This window comes from Corvus brachyrhynchos, unplaced genomic scaffold (genome assembly GCF_000691975.1).
Source record: "Corvus brachyrhynchos isolate BGI_N302 unplaced genomic scaffold, ASM69197v1 scaffold59, whole genome shotgun sequence".
Lineage (NCBI taxonomy): Eukaryota > Metazoa > Chordata > Aves > Passeriformes > Corvidae > Corvus > Corvus brachyrhynchos.
Window position 1 is genome coordinate 6,093,476 of NW_008246054.1, and position 10,960 is coordinate 6,104,435.

The 10,960-nt window shown below is 56.7% G+C and overlaps 1 protein-coding gene across 3 annotated transcripts in view; it reads right to left on the reverse strand.

The window, feature by feature from the left end:
• Positions 1 to 10,960, reverse strand: part of SH2D3C (SH2 domain containing 3C) — a 23,971-nt gene that overhangs the window by 1,625 nt on the left and 11,386 nt on the right. For all 3 annotated transcript variants that reach the window (XM_017745618.1, XM_008642259.2, XM_017745619.1), the window contains 7 exons: positions 4,947 to 5,075; positions 4,208 to 4,656; positions 2,414 to 2,538; positions 1,559 to 2,136; positions 1,215 to 1,330; positions 870 to 1,041; positions 42 to 153 (listed from right to left, as the gene is read on the reverse strand). In XM_017745618.1, coding sequence (XP_017601107.1) covers positions 42 to 153; positions 870 to 1,041; positions 1,215 to 1,330; positions 1,559 to 2,136; positions 2,414 to 2,538; positions 4,208 to 4,656; positions 4,947 to 5,075 — 1,681 coding nt within the window. The remainder of the gene's footprint in view (positions 1 to 41; positions 154 to 869; positions 1,042 to 1,214; positions 1,331 to 1,558; positions 2,137 to 2,413; positions 2,539 to 4,207; positions 4,657 to 4,946; positions 5,076 to 10,960) is intronic.

The following is a 10,960-nucleotide window of genomic DNA, read 5'->3' on the forward strand; positions in this document are numbered from 1 at the left end:
AAGGAGAAAGCAAGTGAGATAAGGGCAGCTGCTTCTGTTACCTTTCCCTTCATTCAGGCTCTTCAGGAAAGGCTTAAGCTTCTTCTCATAGAGGATCGCACCCTCCGTGTGCCGCTGCCGCAGCACCATCCAGGTCTGCTCCAGCCGGGCGATCTGAAAGGAGATGGGGCAGGTAGAAGGTGCTGGGGGCAGCACAGCTTCCAGGCACCAAGGAGAACAGCCTGACCCTGGAGCTACAGTCCCCAGCCTTGCACACAACAGTGCCTGCTGCTCCCAAAAACAGCCTCCTCCACCAGTGCTCATGGCCAGATACGGCACATCCCTGGCACTGAAGCTAGGCTTAGGATTTCTCCCCCTGCCTGTGCCCCAGGACAGCAACTTCCCTGCGTTGCAGCAGCCTTGAAGATGAGATGCAGGGAGGGGGCAGCCGTTCCACCTCCTTTGTCCAGGCAGGAAGCAAGACTTCCCAGCTGGGCTCAATTTAAAATTGAATTTTAATCTCTTTTCATCTTCCAAAGGGAGCAGTGTGGCCCGGAGACGCTGCTGCCACAGCCTTGAGACTGATTGGTATTGTACCGGAGGGCAGATTCATTTCCTCCCAGGAACACAGCCCAGCACAAAACAAAAAGCCCAACCACCGAAAAACAATTGGATCCTGGCGGGATTAGGCTGCCTGCTCTGTGGAGGGGATGGCTCTTCTCCTTCCCTGCTTGCATCCCAGCAGATGTGGCCCCATTCCTCCTACCCTGGGCATTTTCCCCTTTCACCCATCCCAGTGACTGTTGGAGCCTGCAGGACACAGGGAGAGGGATGCACTTTGAGCAAGAGGCTGAGCCCAGGCCATGAGGACGAAAGGAGCGTCGCCCTACCTGTGTCATTTCCAGGGCACTCATCACAGCTGCAAAACTGAACATATTCCCCATGGTGCTCTTCAGCTCGGCAGCCAGCTGGATGGTTTTGTGGAGCAGGGCCGCCCGCTCCTCCGTGCTGCCTGTGCAGCCCAGGATGTCCACGGCAATCATGATGGACATAGTGTGAAATCTGCCAAGGGGTGAGACACAGAGCAGGGTCAGCATGGGGAAGGAGGGTGCTCTGGGGGCTTAGACAGGACTCCTCCTCTCCCTTCCCCCATGCCAGGCTGGGAACACCCAGGGGAGCTGGACCAGGCCACGCAGGGCAGGCTGTGGGCTCATTTTGGCCGTGCTGTGCCGTACCGTTCCAGCAGGTCCAGGCGGAGCTGGTGGCCGTGGGGAAGGGTGAGCAGCTCCATACCGGAGCTCACCCCCATGAGCCGCTGCATCTCCACCGTCACACCCAATATCCGGGCGACCTGGGAAGGAAGGTGAAAGCTGATTAGACCTTTGTTAATTGAGGAGAGGCTGAAGTGTCCTTGGGCAGTCTCTTGCCCCAGCCCAGCCTCTGCCTGCCCTGGCTGATACAGCATGGCAGAGCCCAGTAGGGGGGCTCCAATGCTCAGGGGTTGCCTGATGCACTGATCCCTGCCAACCCAGACTGGAGGGCAGCAGTGCCCATCCCTCCCTCCTGGCCCTGGCCATACCAGGCAGTCCACTTTGGTAATGTGTTTGGCCAGTGTCTTCACGTCCACCTCTGCCAGCAGCTCTTTGACTTTCTTTAGCACAGTCATCTCCAGAGGTTTGTTATCCAGGGGGATGAGCAGGGACTGGAAGGCAGCAGGGTTGAAGGAGGAGGTTGTTTCCATGGTAGGGGGCACAAAACCCATGAAGTCCAGCTCTGCTTTCAGCCTCTGCCCTGCCTCTGCTTCCCCAGAGCTGTTCTCCACAGTCCCTCTCTGTCCTTCCTCCACCTTTAGCCTCTCCACGTAGCTCTTTGTTGGTAGCTGCTTGGTGTCGTGGGCTGGCCGGTCCCTGCTGATGGGCGAGGTGGGGTGCAGCTGGCAGTAGTGCCCCGTGTCTGGGTCGCTGTAGCTGTTCACGGAGGGAGACGGGGAGGCGCGGGCGTACCCATGGCAGGGAGTCGAATGGGAGCTGTGGGCAGGGTCTGGCAGAGGTTTGCTGTTGTTCCCATGGCACAGCTGGGGTTCACTAGACCTTCTTATGACCGGAGAGGCTGGGGTGATTCCAGATGCTTGGCAGGCATGTGGCTTTAGCCGTGTGACTGTAGGGAACAGAGGAGTCACTTATCAAAGCCCGGAGATGCACACACACATAGGGACCATAGATGCAGCAGGCCAGGGACACGGGGCTCAGGAAAACCCCACTGCAAAAACAGAATAACCTGGTCCCAGGACAGCTGCACAATGATGCAGTTGAAGACTGGCTGAGGTCCTGTCCCTAAGGTCCCCCTCCTCAGGTCCCTGCATCACAACAGTGCCAAGTCCAGGCTGATCCACAGCCCCACTGTCTCCAGAGGGATGGAGAGGGGCAATGCATACCTGTGCTGTAGGCAGGTGATGCTGGGTTTTCAGAGATGGGGGACATCGGGGAGTGCAGGTCTTGGATCTGGTCCACGCTGACAGCACAGTTGCGAATGATGTCTCTGTGGTGGGGCAGGGACACGCTGGGGAGGGGGCAGAGGGTGCAGGTTAGTCCCTTAAAGCACGGCCTGGGCAAGCACAGAGGGACTGGGATGAGGGTTTGCTGCCCCAACACCTCCCTTGGATCATCACCACCTTCCACAACTACCCATAACAAGCTCAGCTGGAGCAGTGAGCGGGCAGTCCTTGCAGCAGCTGGGAGCAGAAGGGGTCACTACCCACTGACCCCCATAAATCAGAGACAGACCTGCATGCAGGGACCTTGGTCCTACAGAGGAGAGCAGAGCAATGCATCAGTATGCCATGCCAAGGCATGGTCCACTCCAGGGTGCTGTGGGGAAGTGAATCTGTCAAAGAAGTCATGGATGGTAGTTTTCTAGGGTTGTGCTGCGAAGTGGTATCTAATACTGTGTGTATTACTCTAAGTGGGAGCTCTGTTGGGCTGGTTAGGTGAACTGTTGCTCTGACTCAAAGCTTAGTAGAGCTGGAAAGTGCCTGGAAACGGGACTTGGGAAGTTGCATAACAAGCAAGGCGGTCTTGGGCTGGTGGGGCAGCAGTGGTGGCCTGATGAAAACACTGTGTGTCAATGGTGCTGCAAAAGATGCTGAGTGTGGGGAGGGTTGCAAGGAGTTATGGCAGGTAATTCACTGCCCTCCCTGCTGTGAGTGAGGGCTGGGCTGCTGTGATGTGGTTGGTCTTGAGCACTGTGCCTCAGCAGTGGGAGGAGGATGGGACAGCAGTGGCAGTGATAAGGGATTTGGGGAAAATGTGAGTGATGAGGAAAGACTGATGGATCTGCGCTCTTCTTCTGGAAACACATATGCTCTTCTGGAAGTCTGAGTGTTTCCCTTTTCCCAGCCATAACAGTTGGTTGCCTGTTTTCTGCTGGTGCATTCTCACCCTGTCCTTGGGCTCAGGTCAGGGTGGTGAGAAAGCAGCTTGGCTTAACAACAGGCTGTGTCCTGCTGGAGGCAGGAGTAGACGGGTCTGCCCTTGGCTGCTGCATGTGAGGATATGTGTGTGGCCCTGCCTTCCCTGCAGGGCTCTGGGCAGTCTGGGACTGCCAAAAGTAAGCCATACAAAGGAAGTCTCCTCCTCCACCTCTGGAGAAGCCCAGCTGGCCAAGGAAAATGTGAACAGCTCAGCTTTGTGAAGGCTGTGATCCAGGGTCTGTGCAGACTCCATCAGCACAGCCCCATCAGTCTCCTCCTGCCCACCAGGCTTTCAGCTCTACTTGGTAACTCCTTGAAAATGCTGAATGGAAAGGGCTCTGAAACTAAAAGGGCCATTCAAAACCAAAACCAAACAACAAATGCTGTCTTGGTGTCTGGGACTGACTCTCCTCTTACGTTTGCCTGGGAAAGCTCAGCTCCATGGCTCTAACAAGCCCTGACATGCTGGTAATCCTGGACTGGGTGATTGTAAAACACTCTCTGGCTTCTGGCCTGCAATGCTAAAGTCATGTCTGCTCACTGGGCGTCTGCTGTGGTAGCTCAACATGGCTGGCAGCCAGCCTGGGAGAAAACCCCAGTTCCAGCTGAGTACTGGTTCTTCCCATGCCTCTGCTGGTCTCTTTCTTCCATCCCTGATCCCAAACCTCTGCACCCAGAGAGCGGTGACTGAGCATGCCCTGCCTCCTTCCTGAGGCTGATCCTCTGCTCAGCTGAGCTGGGATGAGACTGCATGCTCACCTGGTTGGGCACCCCTCAGCCCTGGTGATCTTGTCTGCAGTCAGACCGTCTGTCATGGTGATGCTCCTCCTCTTGATGTGCCCTCCTTTCTGGGTGGAGGGGCTGTGGGGTCCCCCGTGCTTCCCGTTGGCCAGCCCGTAGCTGGCTTCCAGGTACCGCAGGGGGAAAGTGCGGTTGATGGGGCAGTAGATGATGGCCCCACTCTGCTCCGAGATGGCCTTGCGGTTGCCCACGTAGAAACGGACAAGGGCAGGCACGTTATCAAAGCTCTCTTGCTCAAAGAGGTACTGGACATGGGTATGGCCATCGCTGGACTTGACTGTCACCTTGTTGATCTTGAAGTGCAGCGGCTCGTTGCGCCAGCGGCACGTCAGCACGTAGTCACCCAGGCTGGTGAGCGAGTCACGGATGAGGAAGTCGCCATTCCTCTGCACAAGGCTCTCAGACACCTGTCAGGGGGATAGGGCACAGCTCAGCCACAGCCACACTGGATGGGCCACGGGGCATGAGTGGATGCTCTGCTGGGGTGTTATTTGGGGCACTGGTTTTTCCCCTCACCCCTGGCCCTGAGCCATAGGAGGGCATTTGCTGTGGCAAAATCAGGCAGCTCAGAGTTAATGAAGCTCTTGACCAGAGGTTTCCCAGAGGAAAAGGCTGGTGGTTCCATGTGGCCTCAGACTGCTCTCCCACAACATTCCAAGTAAAGGGTGCCCGGAGCCACCCACCTTCCCCATCTCACCTCCCGGGGGATGCGGCCGTGGTACCAGGCATGGCTGCGCAGGTCGGTGCTGCTCAGCTTCAGCTCCTCTTCCAGCTCCTTGTGAAGCTTTTCTGGTGATGAGTCGAGGATGTACTTCTCCTTGGAGAACTGTACAGGAGAAGAGAGAGTGTCAGACAGTGCAGCAGTGCAGGGACTGGGGAGGGAAGGGCTGGCAGGATCCCCATGTGGGGACTGTGGCACCTGCCAGGAGCACAACTGTCCCCAAAGGCCAGGTAACTCAGCTGTGCGTGAGGATTACTGCTTGTGGCAAAGGATGTAGTAATGTGCCTGTTGATGGCCAGGTCCTGTCACCAGGAGCACTTGGATGGTCTCCTGGTGGCATGTCCCTATTGTGCCTGGCCACCTGCACCTGGTGTGCTGCCTCTCTGCCCCAACTAAGAGCTGAGTGTGGCTGGGCAGGAGAAAACCTGCCCCAGCTCCCCCTTAAACATCTCTGGGGCTGAACTGCCATGGGAAGCACTCTTTCAGGAGGAAACCTGCATTATTCCTCCTTTAAACATCTACCACAGTTCCCCCTTCAAAGGGTTAACTCATTGCTTAGCCTGATGGCAGCATAAATAATAATGACAAATGTAAAGGGAACCTTCTGCATTGAAATTAGCTTTCAGAAATTAGCTTTCACCAGCACTGGTGCACCTGAGCCTGGAGGATGCAATTTGCCCCCTCCCTTCCCCTGGAGAGATAAGGGGTGATGGCATCATGTCTCTGTTGGCTGGAGCCTGCCTGCCTCCCTCCCTGCCTGCCACTGGGCCAGTGTTCCCAGCTGCCGGCATGGTGAAGCCAGTGGATGTTTGGGGAGCTGAGCACAGGTTTGAGGTTCCTGTGTGCTTCACCTGAGGCTGGTTCTCCTGGTTGACACAGTGGCTTTAGGATGCTCCTGCTGTGGTACCAACACAGCTGCGTGGTGGAGCAGGGCCTGGGAGCCAAGACTCCTGGGTTTCCTCCATATCCCAGATGTGTGCTGTCCTGAGAGGGGGATGCGTGCCTGCCATGGACTAAGAAGCTTGGATGGGGCTACTGGGGTGTCCTGTTCCTCTGCTCCCGTGAGCGAGGGGGGCTGGGTGGCCCGGCTCGCCTCCGGTGGCAGTGCCAGTGTGAGGAGGCAGCAAGGGCTGACCCAGCTCCTTGGTGCCTGTCGGGGCAGGATTCTGGTGATGTCTCGCAGGACAGGCATGGGCTTGAAGCCCTGCTGACACTGCTCTGGCACTGCCAGAGGAGCAGGCTGGCACTCGTGGCTGGCCTTATGTGGCGGCTGGTTCCCTAGAGCACAGGGGGCTGCAGCCCCATGCCAACACATCAGGGCCTTGCCTTGGAGCTGAACTCTTTGCCCGGTGCCTCATCCTCTGTGTCCCATATCAATTCCCTCTGCTTCTCTACTGGTTGTGAGCAAGGGAAAGTGTAGAGCACTGTGTACCCATTGCTCTTGCGGCGTTCCTGGGACCCCACAAACTCCCTCAGCAGGACCCTGACCCCAGGTCTCTCCTTCCCTGGAGATGTTCCATCCCTCTTGGTAGCTGCATTCATCTGCCAAACCAGGCAGAGATCCTGTGCTGGGGATCCTGCTCCAGCCTGGGGAGATGGAAGGAGGCAGTAGCAAAGGGCCTGTGCACTGCGACTGTGCTCTCCAGGGCTTGCCCTCACCAGCCTGGACCTGCCCTTATTCCTCCCTTCCTAACTCCTGTCAAGGCGAAGGTGCTGGGAGAGTGGAAGCAGCCTATGAAAACAGTGTGGATTGAACTCTGACTTGCTCATCCAACCATGTTTATTCCCCTTATGAGAGGGTCCCTTTGACTGGAGCTACAGGGATGTGTTGATTGCCCCCCCCGACCAAGGGCTGCAGGGAGCTGAGCTCTGCTGTTGCTCTGGGCCCTCCTGGAGACAAAGCCACCCGGTGCTGCTGAGCCCGATTAAAAATAAATGGTAGCTGGCTGATGCTGCAGGGGTCCGGCTGCCTCCTGGGGGGCCCAGGCCGAGCAGATGCTGTTTCCATGGCGATAAATCCATTGCCACAGAGCAGACCTGGCTTGGCCCAGGGATGGTGGGGGACCCTTGACTGCAGCACCCTGTGACAGGGTTCCCCCCCAAACACTGCTGTCTGTGCAGGCAAAAGTCATCAGAGCTGAGCTGGGAGCAGTTTGGATGACAGCTCTCCCCCCACCACCCCTAGAGCAGGGATTAGTGCCTGTTCTGCTCAGCACTGTACATCTGGGTTTTCCTCCAAATCCTCCCCATGCAAATGTGCAGGATAACAAAAACACAAGCCCAGCTGAGCAGTGCCTGGTGTCTCCGAGCCCAGATTTGGGCAGCAGCTGACTGGCATCCATGCCAGGAGCCATGAGCAAAGCTAGCAGGAGAGAACAGGAGGTTTGGGAGAGGCAAGGAAAGTTTTGCATCTTGCAGATAGGGGAGGGAGCCCAGTTGTGAGTGGAGGGTGTCAGGAGCCACCTTCTCCAACCATATGGAGGGCACTGTCCCTTTGGCTCCTTGGCCTGGCAGTGAGATCCCACCTGATTTGCAAGACCACCAAGAAGGCACTGCTTGGAGTGATTGTGAAGCTATAATGGCTGGGGAGACAGCATGAGACTGACCATGGGGAGCTCTTTTCCTTGGTGTGATGTGACTGAGACTGGTCCTTGTTGTGAGTCTCTCATGCTATTCCAACCTGCTGCCAAAATCAGCTGTCTGCTCCCCCTTCTGTGTGGGAACTGGGCTCCCCACAAGCCCTTGGTGCAAAATACCCCTGTGCTGTGGAGGGATGTGCTTCCTCCTGAGCCCTTCAGCAGCACTCGAGTTTCCTCCGCTCTGTTGGGAGCATGTCTCAGAGGAGCTGGGCTTGCCAGCTGGCCAGGTGCCGAGGCACTGGCAAGGCCTGGCATGGCACGGCCTGGCGAGGCGGCGTGGGCCAGCCGGGCGCTGTCAGGAGTGTGTAAGCGGATGTTTGAGAGCTGCGCTGAAAAGGCACCACTTGGCACTCCTGGCCATGCCAAGGAAATGTCTAAAGTTGCACGGCCCCATGTGAGGTCTTGCATACCAGTGGGTTGGGTGTGGGGAAAAGCCTGGACTCCTATTAGCATCTGTCTGGAGTGCATGGTGCTGGGCTCCTGCATGAAGGACCCAAGGCCTCTTCCAGCTGAGCAGGAAGAAATGGGGATCAGAGTGGTTCTCCAAACCAGCCGCACGAGACAAACCAGCTCAGAAGCTGCCAGAGATGATGCCAAGCTTTGCTTGAGGAATCCCAACCAGCAGCCAAGCTGGCTTGGCTGGAGAAAGGAGAGTGCCCCGATGGGCTGTTTCACAGTCCTGGGGCTGGGGAATCCTCTGGAGCAGCTATGCAATGGGGCAGCTGCCATGAGAAGGCAGTTCTTGAGGCTCTCCATCCCTGCCTGCTTCCCTGACTCTCTATGCTGCTTTCTTGATGGAGGAAGCGCTTCCCAGCTGAGTGGCAAGGACTGGAACTGGTAGTGGAAGGGCAAGAGCTGCAGGGATGGAGGGTGCTGATGCCTGTGGTACGTGTAAAACAGCGGCTGCCGCTCTGCCTGCTCTAAGGAGAGCTTCAAAGGCTGGCATTTGGCTTTCTCTCCTTGCAGAGGTAATCTTATGAAACTGGAGTGATTTCCATTCTGCTTTCCTGCTCTTCCCTCCCAACCTGGAGGAGTTGCAGATGAGGATGAAGTCAGCTTGGAGAGCAAGGTGTACTCACACCCCACCCTGTTGATAACATCTGACTAACCCCAAGGCACCAAGCACATCTGTTCTCCCTCCTGCTCATGCTGCCTACTCTGTGCTGGGACCCTCTCTAGGGAAATCCAAGCCTCTTCTGGAGTTCTCCACCCCTGCTCTGGCTGCTGGAGCAGCTCTGGGGCCTGGGAAGCAGAACTGTGAGGAAATGGAGTAACAAGCCATTGGGAACAGGTGTCTGGGGAAAGCCACAGACTTGCATGAGGGGTCTTCTCTGCTTCCTCCACACCTGGCAATGGGCTACTTCAGCGATGTATTTTGGAGCAAACATCCTTGCTGAGCATCATGGCAAACCCAAGAACCATTCTGCCTGCCTGATGCAGGACTGCTGCACTCACCAGTCCAGGTACCATGCAAAAATGGTTACTCCACCCTGCACGACCACAAGAAAATCCCAGCACAAACAACCCCCAGGTTGTTATGGGCTTGGTCTCCGTCTGCATGTTCTGCTGAGAACCAGCCTGTCCTGCTGATCTTGATATTCATATGGAAAAGAAATCACTTGTTCCTCTGTCCTCTCTTGCAATGACTCTAGGAACCTAAACAGCCTCTGAGAAGGCATCAAGCCTATCTGCCCACCCCATAGGTGACTGAAGGCATCTCTTGGTTATGTCACATCTCCATTAGTTCCCACTGAAGGCAGATCTCGGCTCAAGTTCTTTGTTCTGGAGTTCAAAGCCCTTCCTAGGACTAGTCCTGGCTACCCTCATGGTCTCCTCTCCCCTTGGCCATGCTCCTTTGTGGCAGCTCTGGAGCAATTCTGTCTCACTGGCAGGGGTGGGGTACAGCTAGCCAGGAACATCTGGGTGCTCTAAGATGGGACAAGCACCCCAGGTTGTGTGGCAGGGTGGCGGAGTATGCTGCTACCGCTGCCCTGGGGGAGCAGGTCTCCAATGCAGTGATGGTGTGTGTGTATACACACATTTCCATCTATCTATATATTACTTATCTCACTCCAAGACGGCAGCAGCGGCTGCTGCTGCATCCCTTTTCGGAGCTGCTATTGGCCAGAAATGATGTCAGTGCTTCCCAGGCTGGGTGCACCGCCATTGGCGGTGAGCAGGGATGCGGCTGTCAGCTGGAAGCGCTCCAGTCATTCATGGGGACTTCAGTGTGTGTTTGCTGGGCACGCTTGGACACAAATAGATGGTGAAAGATCTGGCAGAGCCAGGTGAGCACTTAGGGCTTCACTTTTAACTCTTTCTGGAGTCAAGATGGAGTGCCCTTCATCCCCTCTCACATCCCTGCACAAGAGCCAGATGCTCACCTGTCTCTCCCTTGTTCTGGCAGCAGCTGGCTGAAAGCACCTGCTCACCCCCTGCAATGTGCAGCCCAAGGGCATGTCCCCGTGTTGCTCAGTGGCCTTTGGACAACTGGAAAAAGCTCTGCTGCTTTTCCCTCTTCACCCCCACTAGCAATCAAAATCCCTGGCTTTGCGCTGAGATCAGCCGCAATCATGACAAGACTTGAAATGCTGCTTCTGGGCTCCGTCTTATCCAGAATAATCTCTAAAGCTCGGCACCTACCTCGCTCAGCAGGAGTACTGAATCAGACTGTCAGCTCTCTTGGCTGCCTTCTAACTTGCAGTATACTACAGCTCGTGCTTCAGACCAGAGCTTGGCTCCTGCAGTCCTAAACACCTTTGCTCTCTCAGTAAAGGAGGGAACCAATTCCCCCCATGGCCCTTGTGCGAATGCTAGAGTCCAAAAATAGGACACCTAGACTCATGTCTGGACAGTGGCAGTGCTGGAAGCACCACAGGACAGGTGACAGATGGATCCCAGCTTTCTCCCACCAGTCAGACCTGTGCAGTGCAGCACAGAGATGGAGACCCGGGCCAAGAAGCTGCATGTTCATCTGGGCTCGATCTCCCTCCTGTGCTCAGTGATGCTCCGGGCACATGCTGCCTTTTGGGGGATTCTAAATACTCCCCTTCATGAGGTCTGCTGCAGGTGAGGACTCCCTGCAGAGACTTTTCTACCTGTCAAAGCGCTGGTCCGGGGGATGTGGTGGCTTTGGCTGCGTCGCCCTGGCTGCGGAGGGGCCAAGCTCTGCCCCCCGACCCTCTGCTCGGCTCACCCCGCGCTCGCTGCCGCCTCGTTGAGCGCAGCCGGCGCGCTGCCCGCACCGGCTCCGTGTGAGCGGGGGGTACCGCAGGGCTCCCCGCATCGGAGCAGACCCCGGCGGATGAACGGCCGGGGGTCCCCCGTACGCTTCCCCTCCCGCTGCCCCCG